We start from the raw sequence: 22,146 nt of genomic DNA on the forward strand, positions 1-22,146 counted from the left end.
ATTTCTGGGATCTTGTATTTCAGCTCATGAAAACATGGGACCAATACTTGACATGTAGCATTTGTATTTTTTGTTCAGTATATTAAGAGATATAAGGAGTTGACACGTGTGTGTGTCTGATGCAGTTGCCATGCCTGTCCAGTGTAGAGATCAGTGGTTTGATGTTACTGTTGCTGCAATGTTCTTCCTATTTCTTCCACCACGCAATTTAGTGTCTGAATCAGATATGAAATCCAATTTTTAATATTCTACATCATGTGGATTCAGGAATTGATCCCGGGTCGAGAACAAGAACTAACTACTGAACTATGTTCCCCGCTGTAGCTCAGTTGGTAGAGCATGGCGCTTGCTACGCCAGGGTTGTGGGTTCGATTCCAACAGGGGGCCAGTATGTGAAAATGTATGCACTCTACTGTAAGTTGCTCTGGATAAGAGCATCTGCTAAAATGTAATATTAATATATTAGTAATGTAAGTCTTGCTGAGATTGAAGGTCCTGCTATAACAGAGGATATCCTAATATGGACACCTTATATTTTATTTTGTACATCACGCTAACACTAGTTGATAGCAGAAGGACCATTAAAGTGAATGAATTCTGTAAATCATTATCCAGTAGGCTGGGGAATGGGGCGTGTGTTCGTTTTCATGCTGATCACTATCTTAACATGAGCTGCTGTTGTGACTATCAACTAAGACTATTTTGAAAACCTAAGTGCTAGAAATGTGTTTATACTGTATAATGTCTGGAACGAGTTGCCTTCAACAGAACATTAAAAGACAGTAACAAAAAATCTGAGAGGAAAATAAAAAGCAAGTTCTCGGCAGCTGTTAAGTTCTTTACCAAATTGATATTTTTCAGAAAATTATTTTTCAGTCTAAATTATGTTGTACACATATAGCTGTGATTTCTTAAACTTTCTTTCTTACATGCTTGAAAATATTTGCCTTGGTGGGAGAAAAAGAAGACTGGTAAAATATACAGTAGTATATGAATATATAAAATGTGTATAAAAATGAATCACACCACTCAAAAGACTCAACATTTCTTAAATAATTTAATCGCAAAAAAGTGTCTTTAAAAAATATTTCTACAAGAAAGCATCATTTTTTTTTAATCAATTAGTTTTTTTTTGTCATTAAATACATCTCAAAACTTTCAGAGAGGAACAAAACCATTTCAATATTTGTCTTCCTTTTCCTTTCACTATACATGTAAAGGTTTCACTAAACATCTCACTCCTCCTTTTGGATTTGCAAAGTGACCAGAAACAGGCATATTATTATTATTATTTAAATGTATATATGTATATAAAACAGTGAGAGATGTAGAAAGAACATGTCTGGGAAAAAAAAGAAACTACAGGAAAAGGTTGGAGGTATAAAGTCATAGGATTGGTTGAAGTATGTTATGGTTAGAGGAATGGGAGGAGGGTAAACTCCCTATACTTTCAGAGAGATGGGGGCGTTTGGCACAGAGAGAGAGAGAGATAGATACTGGGGATCTACAATAAATGTATAGACTCTTCTGATTGGATTACTTCAGTAGAACATGATAATACTAGCACGCACACACACACACACACACACACACACACACACACACACACACATTCCATTCTATTCACATGTCAGCACTAAGCAGAAATACAGGTCAGTAAGATCTGATTCAACAAGAACATAAGATAATGATATGTCACAATGTGAAGTCATACGCATTAAACATCTGTTAGGAATGTCTCCTTAAAGTGTACAAAATACATTTTCAATACATTTTTTTTTTTACATTTGATTTCATTTTAAATCATCAGAGCTCATCACTTCACGTCCAGCTTTTTTGTCCCCCCCCCCCCCGGAGCATAACCCAAGACCTAGCACCTGCATGTGCAACTCACGAACAGTTCAACCAAGCTTTTTCTCATGAATCAAACTCAGAGCTGCCATTTTTTTCATGAATCAACATGTCAAACATGATTTTTGTTCAACCTCCCCCCCGTTCAGTTTCATGTTCATCACCTGTGTCTTGTTCTTTTGTCGCTAAACGGTGGAGGTTGGCTGATTGGGTGAGGAGAGATGGGGAGAAAGGGAGGAATATTTAGGCTTGAGATGTTGGTAAGCGACTATGTGATTGCAATCCCCAGTATGTTTTTATTCTCTCTTGATCACAGATAGATTCATATTCCCGTGTTACTGCATCTCTAGGCAGTATGGAATACACATTTCCTTTTTAGGAAAACTGAGTGATCTCAATGAAGTCAATGTATTATCTGACTTAGCATGTGTACCTCACTCATCATGGAAAATTGATTTCTAGCCATTTGTACTTTTCAAATGGGGCAGCAGATAACCTAGGGGTGGCAGGTAGCCTATTGGTTAGAGCGGTGGGCCAGTAACTGAAAAGTTGCTGGATTGAATCCCCGAGCTGATAAGGTAAAAATGTGTCATTCTGAACATGGCAGTTAACCCACTGTTCCCTGGTAGGCTGTCATTGTAAATAAGAATGTGTTCTTAACTGACTTGCTTAGTTAAATAATCACTATATTGTTGCACCATCTATAACCATTGTGGTTACTCTTTGACCCTGTTGGTCATCTATGAACGTTTGAACATTTTGAAGAACGATCTGGCCTTAAAAGGAAGGATTCATCCATTATTTATTTTTTATGTCATATCGTATTTGTGTATCTTTGAGCGTTGCTCTAATCGATGAGTCATCTCATGTTTTCATGTGTATCTGAGCTATTCGTCGTTCAAGCAGGCAGAAATGTCTTCCTGCTTAAACGGCGAACAGCTCATATACACATGAAACGCTAGGTTTCTGTACAGCACTTTGCGACAATTGCTGATGTAAAAAGGGCTTCATAAATACATGTAATTGATTGATTGATTGATTGATTGATTGAAAACCCACAGCCACCTCTCTGATAGCCTTCATCTACATATTAAGGTTTGGAAAGTTGTGTCTGATAAACTTTGAGAATGTTATTGATATCACTATCAGTATTGTACTGTGCCTCAATGCTACAATAAGATTAAAATTAAATCAAAATAATGATATTTTTTTGCATAATATCCTTTATGGCTTTCAGAAGGTTCAAAGGAAAGACAAAAAGATAAATAAACTTGATTCATGGACACTACTGTACATCACACTACCGTTAAACACAGGAGCTAATATTTTTCACATATTGGATTGATCAACTCCAACCAGACAGCTCAGAGACAGTCTGGAAGAGAATCTGTGTGAGGGGGGGTAGCACTGTAATTACCACCCCTCCCCATACAGGTGGTACATCCCATCCCTCAGCCCTCAACCCCACTACATTCTTACTAAAACGCTGACATCTTACAGTGAGTGCTCCATGATTTCTGCCTGATTTCTTCCTGTCTCCAGGCCAAGGTTGTTGGTCCCCGCACTGTACTAATCAGGCAGAGTGGCAGAGTCCCGACAGAATGATTGCAGCCCGCGCATGAAATAAAGACAAATAATCTTAGTCCGGGCTGGCCATATGTCTGCACTGTTCTGTGAATGTATGTCTCGGAGTGGCAGATTGGCCGCTGATTTAATCACTCTGACAAGCTGAGTCCAAGGGGTCAGCCCGGGTCTCATAGAATATATACGTAACATAGTAAACTGAAATCCGGCACACCCAGAATAAGTATCATATGTTACATTTGGTATGATTACATCAGACAGAATGTTACTGGTTAAGGCAAAAACTAAAGTAGGGTCTGGTTGGGGTGGATAGGTAGATGTTTAACGCAAACGTCTAGTAACCCAAAGGTTGCGTGTGCAAATGTCATCACGGAAAAATTTAGCATTTTAGCTAATTACCAACTACTTACTACTTTTTAGATACTTTGCAACTACTTAACATGTTAACTAACCCTTCCCCTTCAAAACAACTACCGACCCTAACCTTAAATCCTAACGCCTAGCTAATGTTAGCCAGCTAACTAACATTATCTTTAGCCACCTAGCTAACTTTATTGTTAGCCACCTAGCTAACTTTATTGTTAGCCACCTAGCTAACTTTATTGTTAGCCACCTAGCTAACATTATTGTTAGCCACCTAGCTAACTTTATTGTTAGCCACCTAGCTAACATTATTGTTAGCCACCTAACTAACTTTATTGTTAGCCATTTAGCTAACATTAGCAACAAATAACTGCAATTCGTAACATATTAAACGTTATGGATGATGGACATCCACAAATGAATAAATACCATACGAAAAATCATACTAACTAGAGTGTTCTGGATTTACATTTACCATGTTACGTCTACCCCTGAGACCAGGTTGAAGGGGCCACTTGTCTGACAGCAGCGGACGAGGGCCCAGTCGCTGAGCTGCACACACACCGAGCCCCCTGACGGAGTTCCGGTATTGGCCCTGTCGTTTTAAGGTTTCTCTAATGGCGCTCCATCTCTGCACCTAACGGTTGCATTGAGAACGGTCACTGTCACAGAGCTGTACAGGGTGAGTAGGGCGTTGGCCCCTTTTTTTTGAAGGACTTGGGGTAAAGGTACAGCTTGGTACAACGGAACAATTTGTAGATGTACAAACACAGTGAAAATCTCCATCGTCTGTTGGTTGCATTTAGGGTAGTCCTGAAGTTTCATTTTGATAAAGGTGTATGAAAGACAAGAACTGACAACTTCATAGAACTACGCAATATACTCCTCTTGATGAAAGATTGAGGCGAAGGGATGGTACAGCTAAAAAAAAAAAATCTATCCTTGGCGGCCATCTTTAGAATTTGAACGGAAACGCTGAAACATACACTTGAAGGGAGAGTGAGGTTGTTTAGAGCAGCATGTATACCTCTAATGGTCTAACCACAGGGTAACCACGGTTTACAACCCCTTGAAATGCTCCAACCTATGCACAAAACATCTCTAATTGCAGCTGTCCCTAACTACTCGCTACTTCTCCCTTCCACACTCTCTATTTTTATTCCTCTTCAATCCCTAAATGTCTGCTCTCTCTCTCTTTATCTGCTCTCTCTCTCTGTCTGCTCTCTCTATCTGCTCTCTCTCTCTATCTGCTCTCTCTCTTTATCTGCTCTCTCTCTATCTGCTCTCTCCCTCTATCTGCTCTCTCTATCTGCTCTCTCTCTATCTGCTCTCTCTGTCTATCTGCTCTCTCTCTATCTGCTCTCTCTCTATCTATCTGCTCTCTCTCTATCTGCTCTCACTCTCTGACTGCTCTCTCTGCTCTCTCTCTCTATCTGCTCTCTCACTCTCTGTTCTCTCTCTATCTGCTCTCTCTCTGTCTGCACTCTCTCTCTGTCTGCTCTCACTCTCAATCTGCTCTCACTCTCTGTCTGCACTCTCTATCTGCTCTCTCTCTCTATCTGCTCTCTCTCTCTCTGTCTGCTCTCTCTCTCTCTGTCTGCTCTCTCTCTCTATCTGCTCTCTCTCTATCTGCTCTCTCCCTCTATCTGCTCTCCCTCTATCTGCTCTCTCTCTATCTGCTCTCACTCTCTCTCTGCTCTCTATCTGCTCTCTATCTGCTCTCTCTCACTCTCTATCTGCACTCTCTCTCTATCTGCTCTCTCTCTCTGTCTGCTCTCTCTCTCTATCTGCTCTCTCTCTCTATCTGCACTCTCTATCTGCTCTCTCTCCCTCTATCTGCTCTCTCTCTCTCTCTCTATCTGCTCTCTCTCACTCTATATATCTGCTCTCTCTCTCACCCTATATATTTGCTCTCTCTCTATCTGCTCTCTCTATCTGCTCTTTCTCTATCTGATCTCTCTATATCTATCTGCTCTCTCTATCTGCTCTCTATCTATCTGCTCTCTTTATCTGCTCTCTCTCTACATCAGTTCTCTTTCTATCTCCTCTCTGTCTATCTGCTCTTTCTCTAACTGGTCTCTCTCTCATCTGCTCTCTCAATCTATCTGCTCTTTCTATCTGCTCTCTCTACCTGCTCTCTTTCTATCTGCTCTCTCTACCTGCTCTCTTTCTATCTGCTCCCTATCTATCAGGTTTCTATCTCTCTGCTCCCTCTCTAGCTGCTCGCTCTAACTGCTCTCACTATCTGATCTCTCTCTAAATCTGTTCTCTCTCTCTATCTGCCCTCTCTATCTGCTCTCGCTCTATCTGCTCTCTCTATATCTGCTCTCTCTCTATCTGCTCTCTCTCTCTAGATCTGCTCTCTCTCTCTATTTGCTCTCTGTCTTTCTTCTCTGTCTATCTGCTCTCTCTCTCTCTAGATCTGCTCTCTCTTTCTGCTCTCTGTCTTTCTTCTCTCTATCTGCTCTCTCTCTCTATCTATCTGCTCGCTCTCTCTATCTGCTCGCTCTCTCTATCTGCTCTCTCTATCTATCTGCTCTCTCTATCTATCTGCTCTCTCTATTCATCTGCTCGCTCTATATATATCTGCTCTCTCTTTAGCTGCTCTCTCTAGCTGCTCTCTTTCTACCTGCTCTCTTTCTACCTGCTCTCTTTCTCTATCTGCTCTCTCTCAATCAGCTCTCTGTCTTTCTTCTCTCTCTATCTGCTCTCTCTCTATCTCTATGTGCTCTCTCTATATATATATATCTGCTCTCTCTATATATATATCTGCTCTCTCTTTAGCTGCTCTCTATAGCTGCTCTCTCTCTGCTCTCTATCTGCTTTCACTTTCTATCTGCACTCTATCTGCTCTCTCTATCTGCTCTCTCTACATCTGCTCTCCCTCTATCTGCTCTCTGTCTATCTGCTATCTCTATCTGCTGTCTCTCTACCTGCTCTCTATCTGCTCTCTCTCTATCTGCCCTCTCTATCTATCTGCTCTCTCTATCTATCTGACTAAAACATGTAAATGTATCTGCTCTCTCTATCTATCTGCTCTCTCAATCTATCTGCTCTCTCTATGTTCTCTATCTGCTGTCTCTATCTTCTCTCTATATAAATATGCTCTCTCTATCTATCTGCTTTCTCTCTATCTGCTCTCTCCAAATAGTCTCTCTCTATCTGCTCATTTCACTTGGAATCAAATGACATCTCACAATAACACTGTCCCAGTTGATCAAACTCCATTTTGTTTTCATGTTATTTATCTTATTTTTGTTACAAAACATGTACAGGCTGTTTAGAACAACAACAAAAATACAATATCCAATTTTATATGCATTTTTTTTTATAATCATTAATTCATTTGCTGAATTCTCTTGGAACATCTGTTTCCTCTTCATCGTTCTTTAGAATAAGTCCACAGTTCAAATGGCCTGTTGTCCAAGTGGGGAGAGAAATAAATACAGTGGGTGGAAAGTAGAGAAATTAAACTCGAGTTTTTTGGATTAATTTAACATCCAGATAAAAGTAAAAAGAAAGTTACGTGTGTCTGCTCTATTGTGGATGCATATAGTGTATATTTCCAAAACATTTTTGTATTTCAATAAAATAAAAACATTAACAGTTTGTCCACAGAATAAAGCGTAACTGTTTCCGATATAATTGTTGCTCCTTGTCACTGTTCAGTTCATGCGCTAATTCTCCACAGTGGGGATATAGCTGAAGCTGCATTGTACAGTATGTGTGTGCAACTTGTTACACTCTCGCATTCACAAACACACACACACACACACACACACACACACACACACACACACACACACACACACTCAACACACAAAAAGGCCGGTCGGTCAGGTATGTTGCCACAGTCCTCGCCTAGCTCCCCGACATCACAGAGAGTGTCCAACAGGAAGTACTTAGCTCTGACCAGCCAACAGGAAGTACTTAGCTCTGACCAGCCAACAGGAAGTACTAAACTCTGACCAGCCAACAGGAAGTACTATCTTGAAACACAAACCTCAATAACTATGGAACAGAAAATCTAAATGGAGGGCTGATAAAAAACAAATAGACAATTATTGTAGTAGGACAGACACAGTTGATGAGGCATATGAGCCAATGTTCTCCCCTACGTCTTAGAAAGAGGTCTGTCGGAGACTTTTGGGCCAAACTAGCGCGGCCATCTCAGATGCTCTCATTTGACCTCTTGACCTTTGGTGATCTTCTGACCTTTCACCCTTTACACTTCTCCTCCACGTCCTTCTCAGTGGCCTTGTGCATAATAATACACCTTCAATATGAAGATGGGGAATAACACACACAAACACACACACACACACACACACACACACACACACACACACACACAATAAAACAAGTTGTAGCATGGGAGGGAATTCATCTATTGTGTCCAAACACTTATTTTTTTTGTGTGCGAACGCTTGTTCACTTTTTCAGCTTTTTTTCTGTATTTTTATACTCAAACAGTGTTCGTCCACTTCCAACTTTAATGTCCGTCAGGGGGGCTGTCCGACAGATGTTAGGGTCAAGGTTCAAGGAGATTGGTTTTCACAGGAGGATGACCAAGTTCAGGATACAAGGAGATGGGTGGGGTGGGAGTGGTTGAGTCCCAGCCATCCTCAAGAAAACACACGCGCGCATGCAAACGATCACCCCACACTGGACCAAGTGAGGCACGCATGGGATTATGGGTTCCATTTCTTCTCTTTAGAAACATTTTTTTTTGTTTTTTTTTTTACAAAAATTCATTCAGCTAAATCTTGTCAAAACGTGGGACTAATAACGTAGAACACAACAGGAAACATTGGCGTGGAAGACAGAAGAAGAAGAAACAACGTCTAGTCCCTTCGAGGCACTGCAAGCCAGGTTTGTCTTCATCTGATTGGCTGAGATGGTCAGGCAGCTAGGGTTTTCCCATTGGCTCTCTCTCTCTCTCTCTCTCTCTCTCTGGCACAGTTCCTCTCCTTCCTGTCCTGTCTCTCTGGTTGGTCCATCTCAGACCTGGACAGGCAGTGTTTGGTTCATCTGTAGTCTCATGTCCTGAATGCTGCCTAGGATCTTCTTCTGGTGGCCTGCCAATGTCACTCCTATCCGAAGAAGATCTCTGAGTAGAGTGGAGTAAAGAAGAGAAGGAGAGGTGGGTCAGACATAAACAGTAATACAATCATGTCATAGTCTTGAAGATGTATGCTGTATCAAACATTAAGACATAGGCTTCCCAATAGGCTTCCCAATAGGCTTCCCAAAATGTTTACATTAGAGGACATACAGTTGGACCCTGTGGGAACAGTGGAAGCTTAACAGTACTCTGTGTACACTAATACAATGACTTGCTAAGATCATGACAACAAAATGGTGACACTCCTCTGTGCACCTATACCTGGGCCAGATGTAACATACTTCAATATCCTGGCAGGTGGGCGGGGGGTAATGGGCGGTAATGGGGAAGGGAGGTTAATGTTTACACGGGGATTTCCGCTACTGTGGGCCAACACTAAAACCTGTCTACCAGCCAGTCAAACAGCCAGCCAGTTACTTATTAATAAGGAACCAAGCAGAGGAAGTCCTTCAGTAGCCAATCAGTCACTCCTGCAGCAAACTGTCAGTCGGCGAGTCACCCAGTCAGTCAGCGAGTCAACCAGTCAGTCAGCGAGTCAACCAGTCAGTCAGCGAGTCAACCAGTCAGTCAGCGAGTCAACCAGTCAGTCAGCGAGTCAACCAGTCAGTCAGCGAGTCAACCAGTCAGTCAGCGAGTCAACTAGTCAGTCTGCGAGTCGACCAGTCAGTCAGCGAGTCAACCAGTCAGTCAGCGAGTCAACCAGTCAGTCAGCGAGTCAACTAGTCAGTCAGTGAGTCAACTAGTCAGTCAGCGAGTCAACCAGTCAGTCTGTAGCTAATCACTTAATGATATAACAGACTAGTGTGTCAGTCAGTGAGTCAACTGGTTGGTCATTTCGTGGTGAATCATTTAGTCTACACAGTCAGTGAGTCAACTGGTTGGTCATTTCGTGGTGAATCATTTAGTCTACACAGTCAGTGAGTCAACTGGTTGGTCATTTCATGGTGATTCGTTAGTTCGATGGCAAAGCAGTCTTGAAAGACAAGACTCAAAGAGAACAGTCAGCAATCCATAATTGTAATCAATCAATCGCAGTCACCCAGTTTGACTTGTCTTAACAGTCTTGTAAACGGTCTGTTTCTGTAAGGCTGCGTTTAGACAGGCAGCACAATTCAGATCCCCCCCCCCCCCCCCCACACACACTAATTGGTCTTTTGACCATTCAGGTCAGCGCTGAAAAACATCTAATTGTCTGTTTCGTAGTTGAAAAGAGGACAGGGAGAATTCACTCCTAAATGTGAGATGCAATGGAGGAAATATGAAAACGCTGACACTCACACAGAAGCCTTATTAAAGAATGGTTTTAGAATGGCTGCTGTGAAAGAAAAAGCTGCACCTGTTTGGCTGGCGTCAGTCAGACAGTGTAATCTAATCGTCTCAGTGATGTTGCTTTAACTCAAAAGGCCTCATGTACCGGATTGCTAGGAATAATATCACAGGGACTCCCTTTTCCGCTATTTCGTTTGTTTTCCCAATGCCGATAACGAAGGAGAGAGCAAACCACGGTCGGCGTCTGGAGGAACGATTAGCAAACCACGAGGACCCAGCGCCTGTCTGCGTACTCTCCGCTCACACAGACAAAGACACGCACACGCACACACGCACACACACACACACACACACGCACACACACACACACACTCCACCTCTTTCACAGACACTATGCCCTCTGCTTGTCTGCACGTTTCCGTCGTCCTCTCCATTTGCACACACACACACACACACACACACACACACACACACACACACACACACACACACACACACACACACACACACACACACACACACACACACAGGCTCAAAAATAGAGCACTGTCCATGGCAGCAATTTCGCATAAATAAATTGTGTTTTTGTTCCCTTCGCAATCCCTCATCACTCCAGCGACGGAGGATAAAATGATGATAAATGAACCACCATTAGAGGAATTACTAGCCATTATGGGTAGGAGAGAGAGCCACTGTACAGCACACCTGTCAGCCTGACAAATTGAAACAAATCACCTCCACATCCATCCCCTTATTATCCACCTAACGAGGATGATATATTAATCATTATTATCCTAATTCCTTTATTTGATCATAACTGGCCCCATTTCCATGACCTCTTTGACACACATTTCCTGTTACATAAATAGCGTGCCAACCTAGCTCTGAAATCAGGGTTGTGTTCATTAGGACTTAAGTGGAAGAAAACAGACTGAAACAGGGAGGGACTACCAGGACTTGTACAATGAGAAACTTTTCATTTTAATTTTGTATCGCAAAGTGTTTTCAAAACGTTGCATTCTTTTACGAACGCGATCGAATTCTGGGTCAACTATACGTCCTTATTGCTGAAAGGGACGGCGTCGTGAGGTAACGTGCACTAGGCAGGAAGAGTACGTTGTGCTCTTCCTGTTAGGCTTTATTTTGTGTTTGCTCCAGAATGGATTCCTTTTATTGGTCCCTTCCTGATTACCTATTAATTTAAACGCTCCACGATTGGTCCTTACTACACTCCATTAATTCTCTCCAGGAAGAGGAAGAGCCTCTAGAAGTTGTGCTTTTTCTTGTCTTGTATTGCCACTCAGGGTCAAGCTCTGGAGTAGTGTTATCTTATCCCTGATGGTCTCTCACTCAAATCACAGTGAACACAGTGAAAACAACAGCCTCCATTATGTGCCACAATTCGAAGTGTATCAGGAATTTCTCTGAAACCAACTCTGACCTGATTCACACTGCAGAGAGCCAACCAGATTTTATTCAATTGAATCAACTCTTTTTAGACACCCCCCCCACAACCAATAACTCTGCTGTCTGACCGTGACAATGACCCCATTTGAACACAACTATCTGAATCGACTCTTTCTTCACTCACTCTGCTGTCATTTGGGCCACGAGGTCGAAGGAGGCAAATCCGGCGTTGAGGAAGTTGTCGCCGTAGCGGCTCATCTTGATTGCATCCAGCCAGTCTCCCACGGTGGTGAAGGTGGTGTAGTCAGGGACACACCGGTCGAGCAGGGGCTGCGACGCCCTACAGGGGGGGGGGGACACAAAAGAGAGAAAGAGGGTTAAGGTCACGCCTCGCCTCCACCACCAACGAAACCTCACCCCCCCAAAACGCCACCTCGCTCTCCCTCTCGCCACCCCCCCCCCCCTCGCCGCCCCTGTAGGGTCAAAGGTCAACTGTCCCAGCTGCCCGACGTAACCGTTGGAGACTGGCTTGGAGGCTCGGAGACGTTGGCGCAAACACACCCGGTGTGCGTTCTCTTTGGCGTGACGACCAAAGCAACACAATATGGCAGAGGTGGAAAAACGGCTCGTCAATAATCTCCCAGACATCATGGAGATGCTTGTGTAATATCAACACGTTTGTATGTGCGTGTGTGTGTGTGTGTGTGTGTGCCTGTGTGCGTGTGTGTATACAGCTGTTAACACCCAATGAGGCTCTCAGACTCTCTAAAAACCCAACCACGCCTAACTGATGTCACAGATCGGGGGGCTACCTTGCCATGTATATAAACAGCAGTGGAAGTTCGAGAAGAGAGAACGAGTGCAAGGGTGAATGAAGGAGGGGGGGGGGGGTAAGAAAAGGACAGAAAGAAACAGAGGAGTAGAAAGAGGACTACTTTCTCTCTCTCTTTCCTCTCTCTCTCTGTCCATTCTCTGCTCTGTTGATCCTTGTCATTTGATGGCATTAGATTCATAAGGGGGGTGAAAGAAAAGAGAGGGTGCAAGTTATTAAAAGTGGCTACAGAGGTTCCATTGAAGGGGTGAGTAGTGCAGATGGATAGAAGGAGTGAAGTTTAATAAGGCCTGTGCTTCAGGGCCCAGAGGGTTGGGGCTAGCTGCCATTAACCCTCAGACACAGTTCCCTCTTAATGGACCATTGTTAGCCACTCTCTGAAGCCTTGCGTTGAAGGGGAAGCTGTCTAGCCTGGTCTTTCCAACAGGTCTGGGATCAGGCTAGAAGTTTTTCTACTGGGAGAGGCCACTAAGATATTATGTCTGATGTTATGAGGGGTACACATCTGAGTGGATACTCCTCAACTGGTGTTTCATCAAGGTTTTTGGTTACCTATTTCCTATTGGAAGACCGTTTTGGTTATCTATTTCCTATTGGAAGACCATTTTGGTTACCTATTTCCTATTGGAAGGTCACTTTTGGTTACCTATTTCCTACTGGAAGACCGTTTTGGTTACCTGTTTCCTACTGGAAGACGGTTTTTGGTTACCTGTTTCCTACTGGAAGACGGTTTTTGGTTACCTGTTTCCTACTGGGAAACTGTTTGTCTTCAGGGTGAGTTGTGAAACTCACACACACACCAGTGGAGGCTCCTCAGAGGAGGAAGGGGGGACCATCCTACTCAGTGAATTTCATAAAAGAAGTTCTTCTTTTTAGATAAAACTATACTAAATATGTTCACGTCATCAAATAACTGTTTTGCAGTGAAGGTCTACAGTAGCCTCAACAGCACTCTGTAGGGTAGCACCATGGTTTAGCCCGGAGGACAGCAATTTTCCGTCCTTCTCTGGGTACATTGAATTCAATACAAAACCTAGGAGGCTCATGGTTCTCACCCCCTTCCATAGTCTTACACAGTAATTATGACAGCATCTGGAGGATGTCCTCCACAGGAGGTTGGTAGCACCTAATTGGGGGGGATGGGCTTGTGGTAATGGCTGGAGCGGAATTATTGACAATATTGAACAGTTTTGAGCAAATTCATTCCAAAGAAATTAAGGAGAAGCAGGAGAGTGAGAGAGAGAGGGAGAGGATAAATATTTTTGTTGTATTTTTTCTTTTAGTTTCACTTTCCCTTACACTAGCTAATGCAGCTACTCAACAACCTGACTCAAACAGAGAGAAATAATATTTATGTTAGCTAGCTGGCTATCCAACACTTCAATTCTTAAAAGTCAAGGTAAGCTTTCGGTTTTATTCATTTACTACCACTGGGGCTCGCCGGTGTAACTGCTAAACTGCTTGCTGTACACTGTACTGCGTGATTGTACACATAGATTGGATTGTGGGTTTACTAACGTGTTAGCTCTAGAAGCTACATTCACTATGGCATTAGATAATATGGTGACAATGATGTAGGCTGTGTGTAGCGGTTATGGTATGAAAGTTTGGCTTGGAGAGGTATTTTCGGCTGTTAACAGACAGCTGTTGTGTTTTACACTGAAGTCCACAAGTAAAAGGAAAATGTGAGAGGAGGAGAGCGCGTAGATGTGATGATGCTGTTTGTATGGTTGCTATGAAAGCGAGATGTGTGTGGCGGGTGATAGTCCCAGTCGTTATTCACGTAATAATAAGGAATGCCCTTCGACCACACCGACAAATTGGGAAAAAACAAAATTCTTTCCTATTGACCCCCATTATAAAAGAGGCAACTCCGTTGTCAATTTTTCTTTAAACAGAAATAACAAAACATTCCCGAAAATCTGCTGTGTTCTTCAATGGACATGTAGCCAGGTCAAAAATCCTGACCTACGGTTCGCAATGCTCCCACGTAGGGAAATGGAGCCTGTGAGATGAGCCCTATGGCTTCAGGTTATTCGGTGTGGAAAAGTGGGAAATGTGGGGGACCCGGTGTGTGGAAAACATTCAATCAAAGGTAAGACATTAAACTTGTTTACAGTCCTTTTGTAACGCCACTCACTACTTGTAGCTGAGTGGAGTTGTTGGTCTTGGCTAGCTTAAATATTCTGGGCTGTTACTAGCTAGCACTGGTTCACTCAGTGGCTATTAGAGTCGTCATGAAAAGGGGCATGAGTAGTGAGGATAATAGGGAGCAGGCAATGTTGAAAAAAGTAATCTTTAGACATGTTGTACTTTTCTTAAATGTTGTTTAATAATTGACTAAAGTAAATGTTTGTTTTTTACTGTGAGCCATTAGGGTAACCTAGGTAACCACAGGTTGGTTTCCACACAGGCGGTGTTCTGTCTAATACAGACTGAGACTATCATTCATACTACCAATTCTGTTGTAAAACATTTCTTAAACGGAAGCAAATGGAATGAAACTGGGATGTCCAAACTCTCGTTTTAGATGGAAGAAAGACAACTGTTTGGACTAATGATTCCACCCTAGATCAGCTAGATGCAGGCAAGAGTGTGTTACTGTCTGTCACCTGGATTACTACAAATGTTCTCTCAACCTTTGCACCTACGTTATAAACTGTCATTCATAGGCTAGGTTGTAGCAACGTCATGATGGGTACAGGGAAATGATGTGAGAATGATGTAGTAGCCTAAACCTATCAATGTTACATGGAGTTGAGTGTGGATTATGAATGAACAGAGATCCAATATAATAGAAATAAGGCCATGCTCATTAAAAAAAAAAAAAAATTCCTCCCTAATCTTGAGAACGGCCGCCCAGCCCCCTGACCCCCACACCACGACACACACACACACACACACACACACACACACCTCCACCTGTACTGTATATACTGAAACAACTCACCAATCAAACGTAGCCTAGCTACCGCTACATACCGCTAACACCAATGCCGGGTATCACGGCAGCTCATCTCTCACTCATTCCTCCCTCATTAGGCTCGGTGGGGGGGGGGGGGGGGGGCACACCTCTCTGCTGGGCCGTTTAAAATCTCGTTAGCAGCTAATTAAAAGTGTTCCTGTCTTTTTTTGCCTCGCTCTTACTCTAGCTAATTACTCTCACTTAATCTTCCCGGCCATCGCCATAACTACAGCTCCAGATCCCCCATTCCTCCCCCTCACACTCTCCTGAAGCAGGGACAAAAAGGTAGGTCACCCCCCCCCCCCTTTCCACAAACACGACAGAGGAATGTGGCTAAAAACCTAGACATTGTGAAGCCATCGGTCAAAGAACTTCCTTGTAAGACCTACTGTTGATTCAGCATTTGCATTGAGAAATCAAATCAAATTGTTTTTGTCACATGCGCTGAATACAACAGCGGTAAGGTACACCTTACCGTGAAATGTTTACTTACAAGCCCTTAAACAACAATGCAGTTCAAGAAATAGAGTAAAATTAAAATATTTTATAAACAAACTAAAGTTTTAAAAAAATCTAAAAGAAACACAAGAAAATAACATAACAATAACGAGGCTATATACACGGGGTCCGGTACCGAGTCAATGTGCGGGGGTGCAGGTTAGTTAAGGTAATTTGTAAAGTAACTATGCATAGATAATAAACAGCGAGTAGCAGCAGTGTAAAAACAAAGGGGGGGGGGGGGGTGTCAATGTAAATAGTTCGGGTGGCCATTTGATTAATTGATCAGCAGTCTTATGGATTGGGGGTAGAAGCTGTTAAGGAGCTTTTTGGTCCTAGACTTGGCGCTCCGGTACCGCTTGTCGTGCGGTAGCAGAGAAAACAGTCCAGGACTTGGGTGACTGGAGTCTTTGACAATTTTTTGAGCCTTCCTCTGACACCACCTAGTATATAGGTCCTGGATGTCAGGAAGCTTGGCCCCAGTGACGTACTGGGCCGTACGCACTACCCTCTGTAGCGCCTTACGGTCAGATGCCGAGCAGTTGCCATAACGGGTGATGATGCAACCGGTCAGGATGCTCTCGATGGTGCAGCTGTAGAACTTTGAGGATCTGGGGACCCATGTCACATTTGTTCAGTCTCCTGAGGGGAAAAAAGTGTTGTGTTGGCCTCTTCACAACTGTCTTGGTGTGTTTGGACCATGCTAGTTTGTTGGTGATGTGGACACCAAGGAACTTGAAACTCTCGACCCGCTCTAACTCAGCCCCGTCGATGTTAATTGGGGCCTGTTCGGCCCTCCTTTTCCTATAGTCCACGATCAGCTCATTGGTCTTGCTCACATTGAGTGAGAGGTTGTTGTCCTGGCACCACACTGCCAGGTCTCTGACCTCCTCCCTATAGGCTGTCTCATCGTTGTCGATGAACAGGCCTACCACTGTTGTGTCATCAGTTAACTTAAAGATGGTGTTGGAGTCGTGCCTGGCCACGCAGTCGTGGGTGAACAGGGAGTACAGGAGGGGACTAAGTATGCATCCCTGAGGGGCCCCAGTGTTGAGGATCAGTGTGGCAGATGTGTTGTTGCCTACCCTTACCACCTGGGGGAGGCCTGTCAGGAAGTCCAGGAAGTCCAGCATCCAGTTTCAGAGGGAGGGGTTTAGTCCCATGGTCCTTAGCTTAGTGATGAGCTTTTTGGGGTCCTATGGTGTTGAACGCTTAGCTGTAGTCAATGAACAGTATTCTCACATAGGTGTTCCTTTTGTCCAGGTGGGAAAGGGCAGTTTGGAGTGCGATTGAGATTGCGTCATCTGTGGACCTGTGGTATGATTGAAGTAAGATGAAATGCAGGCTACATATTTCAAACCAGTACATAGGGTCCCAAAGCTTTCCCAGAATTCCCAGGTTTTCTAGATATCCTGGATGGAATATTCCAAGGTTCTAGATATCCTGGATGGAATATTCCAAGGTTCTAGGTATTCTTGAAATCCTGTGGATTTGGGGAGTTGTGCAATCCTACTAGCACCAGATTGAGGTATCTGCTAACTAGGCTGAGATGTGGCAGACTGGTTGTGATAGCTGATAGGCTTACCCGGAAGAGTGCGTGCTGCTGGTGACCACCTTGAGGCTGGCGGCATTGCGGATGAGCTTGTCCAGCGTTGCGACGATCTGGGAGAACTTAGGCCGGAGGTTCCTTTCCTTGACCCAGCAGTCGAGCATGAGCTGGTGCAGCGCCGTGGGGCAGTCCATGGGCGGGGGGAGCCGGTAGTCCTGCTCCACTGCGTTTATAACCTGGAGGGTTGAAGAGGGGAAGAGAGAAGAGGAGAGATCTGCGTTAAGAGTGGGTTAGAATCAGACCTGGGTCAGATATTTTCTTAGGGAATTAAGGGTTTGAATGAAGAGGCATACAAAGGATAGGGTGATCACTGGGCAGAGAAGGGATATGAGGTAGGAAGAGAAAGAGAACGGATAGGAGGTAGGAATAGAAAGAGAGGTAGGATTATAGTCAAGAAGGGAACAACGTAAGGAGGAAAGATGGAAGGGAAGGGGGAAGGGGGGAGGAAGAGAGGGGGAAGATAAGAGAGAGCATGAGAAGGGGTCAGGAGAGATGGAGGAAAGATGTTAGGGGGAGTGAGGGGGGAAGAAGGCAGGAGAAATGGAGGAAAGATGGGAGGGGGGAAGGGGGCAGGACAGATGGAGGAATGGGAGGGAGGGGGGAAGGGGGCAGAAGAGATGGAAGAAAGACAATGGATGATAAAAGGAAAAGGAACCAGAGAATGGGGGATTCACAGATTTTTACGGTGTTTTTTGGGGATCGGGGGAAAATGAAGTAAAGTAGTTTCACTCACGTCCTGGTTGCTCATGTCCCAATATGGCCGCTCTCCGTACGACATCACTTCCCACATAACGATGCCATAGCTCCACACGTCACTGGCCGAGGTGAACTTCCTGTAGGCAATGGCCTCGGGAGCCGTCCAGCGAATCGGAATCTTGCCTCCCTGTGGATATGCGAATGAGTAGGTGAGCGTGAAATACTGGGGATGGAGTCACACACACACACATATACACACACACACACACACACACACACACACAGTCACAGACACACACATACAATTTATTACCACTCATTCAAGACTTGACATAGATGCCAATACACACTCCCAAAGACTCCCTCAGTCCTAGACATTCAGCAGACTCCCTCACTGTTCTAGACACTCACCAGAGTCCCTCACTGTTCTAGACACTCACCAGACTCCCTCACTGTTCTAGACACTCACCAGACTCCCTCACTGTTTTAGACACTCACCACACTCCCTCAGTGTCATAGACATTCAGCAGACTCCCTCACTGTTCTAGACACTCACCAGACTCCCTCATTGTCCTAGACACTCACCACACTCCCTCAGTGTCATAGACACTCCCAAAGTCCCTCTCAATGTCCTAGACACTCAGCAGACTCCCTCAGTGTTCTAGACACTCAGCAGACTCCCTCATTGTCCTAGACACTCAGCACACTCCCTCAGTGTCATAGACACTCCCAAAGACCCTCTCAGTGTCCTAGACACTCAGCAGACTCCCTCAGTGTTCTAGACACTCACCAGACTCCCTCAGTGTTCTAGACACTCACCAGACTCCCTCAGTGTTCTAGATACTCACCAGACTCCCTCAGTGTTCTAGACACTCACCAGACTCCCTCAGTGTTCTAGACACTCACCAGACTCCCTCATTGTCCTAGACACTCACCACACTCCCTCAGTGTCATAGACACTCCCAAAGACCCTCTCAGTGTCCTAGACACTCAGCAGACTCCCTCAGTGTTCTAGACACTCACCATACCCCCTTAGTGTCCTAGAAACTCACCAGTGAACTTGTATAGGTTGGGTCCGTGGCGTCGTCTTCAAGGAATCGCGACAGGCCGAAGTCGGACACCTTACACACCAGGTTGCTGTTGACCAGAATGTTGCGAGCTGCCAGGTCCCGGTGAACGTAGTTCATATCAGAGAGATACTTCATGCCCGCGGCGATGCCACGCAACATGCCCACCAGCTGGATCACTGTGAACTGCCCGTCATTGAGCTGGCAGAGTCAGAGATAGAGATAAAAAGGTCAGTGTATCATATTAAAAACATATATACTAGATTCAATCATTATTTAACATGCTCCTATTCTTCTCACACATATATACACACACACATTCACTGCCTGTTGAACACAGAATGAGGAAGAACTTGGTTTGTTGTTTTGGAAAGTTTTGAAAGTATTTTGAAAAGTGTTGGTTAATAGCTAGTCTTTTGAGTTTGGATCACGTGATGGGTTGGCATCAGCTGCTGGAACCGCTACTGATTCAGAGGGGTTGGGTTAAATGCGGAAGACACATTTCAGTTGAAGGCATTCAGTTGTACAACTGACTAGGTATCCCCCTTTCACTTTCCTTTACTATCTGTCCAGTGATCCTTCTGACCAAGGTCGGGTCTGAGGAGCTGTTTAGCGTAGCAACTAGCCTAGCTGCTAGCTAGCTGCCTATCAAGCTAGCAGGGGTTTCTTGAGGGCTTGAACGCAGCCCGTGACACAGTTAGTCATTGTGTCTGGGATCGCGGATGTGGTTGTCTAGATCCCTGCTGTTTGTTGTTGTTGTTGTTTTCAAATCTTTGCTGTGTCCTGTCTGGAACTGAGAGGAATAACAGCGTAACCTATGTTGCTACCATGACAAGACCAAAGCTGGTGGGAGTACCGTTGAGAACAGCGGTATCTATCACAGGTGAAGGATCTTTTAAACAAACAAAAATAATTCTACAAGCAGTTGTTTCCACAACAATGAAATAGCTTCAAGTGTTTTGTCCAAATGCTGTTGGAGTCAACTAATAAAATAATGGACGACCTGACCAGAAAGGTCCATGACCTGAAGAACAGTTTGCAGTTCTCCCAGGGTCAGCTCGATGAGTTTAACCTGTCTGGGCTAGGGGGCAGTATTTTCACGGCCGGATGAAAAATGTACCCAATTTAAACAGGTTACTACTCTGGCCCATAAACTAGAATATGCATAGTATTAGTAGATTCGGATAGAAAACACTCTGAAGTTTCTAAAACTGTTTGAATGGTGTCTGTGAGTATAACAGAACTCATATGGCAGGCAAAAACCTGAGAAAAATCCTAGCAGGAAGTGGAAAATTGTAGTTTCGATAGAGAATCAAAAGAAGAACTACCATTTTCCACTTCCTGCTAGGATTTATTTTTTATTTTTGATTCTCTATCGAAACTACAGTGTCTGTGGGGTGACGTTGCACTTCCTAAGGCTTCCATTGGCTGTCAACAGCCTTCAGAAAGTGGTTTGAGCTCAGTTTCTGAGTGGACTGCCTGGCAACAAAGGGTTTGGATATGCGCGGTCACGCGAGCGCGCCGTTCCTTCTTTTTCTTCTTGAATGAATATGCTATTGTACGGTTGGAATATTATCGCAATTTTACATTAAAAATACCATAAATATTGATTTTAAACAGCGTTTGACATGCTTCTAAGTACGGTAATGGAAAATTTTCTCTGGTTCGGCGCTCGCGCGTTATGCCTTTGGATAAGTGATCTGTATGCACGAACAAAACGGAGGTATTTGTACATAAATATGGATTATTTCGAACAAAAACAACATTTCTTGTGGAAGTAGCAGTCCTGGGAGTGCATTCTGACGAAGATCAGCAAAGGTAAGAGAATATTTCTAATACTAATTCTGAGTTTAGGTTGCGCCGAACTTGGCGGGTGTCTGTATAGCTCGCCGTGATGGCTGAGCTATGTACTCAGAATATTGAAAAATGTGCTTTCTCCGTAAAGCTATTTTAAAATCTGACACAGCGGTTGCATCCAGGAGTAGCCTATCTATAATTCTTTAAATAATTGTTATATATTTTGTCAACGTTTATGATTAGTATTTTTGTAAATTGATGTGCACATTCACCTGACATTTTGGTGGGAATACATTTTCTGAACATCACGCGCCAATGTAAAATGCTGTTTTTGGATATAAATATGAACTTTATCGAACAAAACATACATGTATTGTGTAACAATGTCTTAGGAGTGTCATCTGATGAAGATCGTCAAAGGTTAGCGCTTCATTTAGCTGTGTTTTGGGTTTTATTGACACATGTCCTTGCTTGGAAAATGGTTGTGTGATTATTTTTGTCTACGTACTCTCCTAACATAATCTAATGTTTTGCTTTCGCTGTAAAGCCTTTTTGAAATCGGACAATGTGGTTACATCAAGGAGAAGTGTATCTTTAAAATGGTGTAAAATAGTTGTATGTTTGAGAAAGTTGAATTATGACATTGTTGTTTTTGAATTTGCCGGCCTGATATTTCACTGGCTGTGTCCCGCAGGTGGGAAGCTAGCATCCCACGTAGCCCATATAAGTTAAACAGGAGAACTGCAAGATGACAGCAATCTGAAAGTCATTGAGAGAGGACATCAGCTATGAATGTTAATCCGTGATAACAATGACGGAGAAATCGGATTATCTCGAGGGACGATCAAGGAGGAACAACATGGTTGTGTACGGAATTGCATAATCTCCACATGAGACCTAGACGGAGTCTGAGGACAAAGTGAGGGAAATTATCTTGGATAAACTGATGATAGACCACAGGACGATTGAGGTGGAGCACGCCCACAGAACTGGAAAACCCACAACCGGCCCAGGTGACAGGCCCAGGCCGATAGTGGTCAAGTTCCTGAGGTTCAAGGACAAGGTAGCTGTTCTGGAAAGAGA

The 22,146-nt window shown here is 43.8% G+C and overlaps 1 protein-coding gene across 14 annotated transcripts in view; it reads right to left on the bottom strand.

Annotated features, from left to right (window-relative positions):
• Positions 1-1,038: 1,038 nt before the first annotated feature.
• ephb3b (eph receptor B3b) overlaps positions 1,039-22,146 on the bottom strand; it is a 120,175-nt gene continuing 99,067 nt past the window's right edge. For 11 of the 14 annotated variants that reach the window (XM_045697419.2, XM_045697416.2, XM_045697418.2 and 8 more), the window contains 5 exons: positions 19,252-19,467; positions 18,237-18,386; positions 17,480-17,679; positions 11,784-11,939; positions 1,039-8,908 (listed from right to left, as the gene is read on the bottom strand). In XM_045697419.2, the coding sequence (XP_045553375.1) occupies positions 8,800-8,908; positions 11,784-11,939; positions 17,480-17,679; positions 18,237-18,386; positions 19,252-19,467 (831 nt within the window). In that variant the 3' untranslated portion in view covers positions 1,039-8,799. The remainder of the gene's footprint in view (positions 8,909-11,783; positions 11,940-17,479; positions 17,680-18,236; positions 18,387-19,251; positions 19,468-22,146) is intronic. The other 3 variants (XM_045697425.2, XM_045697429.2, XM_045697427.2) reach the window with 1 other exon arrangement.

This window comes from Salmo salar, chromosome 16 (genome assembly GCF_965601325.2).
Source record: "Salmo salar chromosome 16, fSalSal1, whole genome shotgun sequence".
Lineage (NCBI taxonomy): Eukaryota > Metazoa > Chordata > Actinopteri > Salmoniformes > Salmonidae > Salmo > Salmo salar.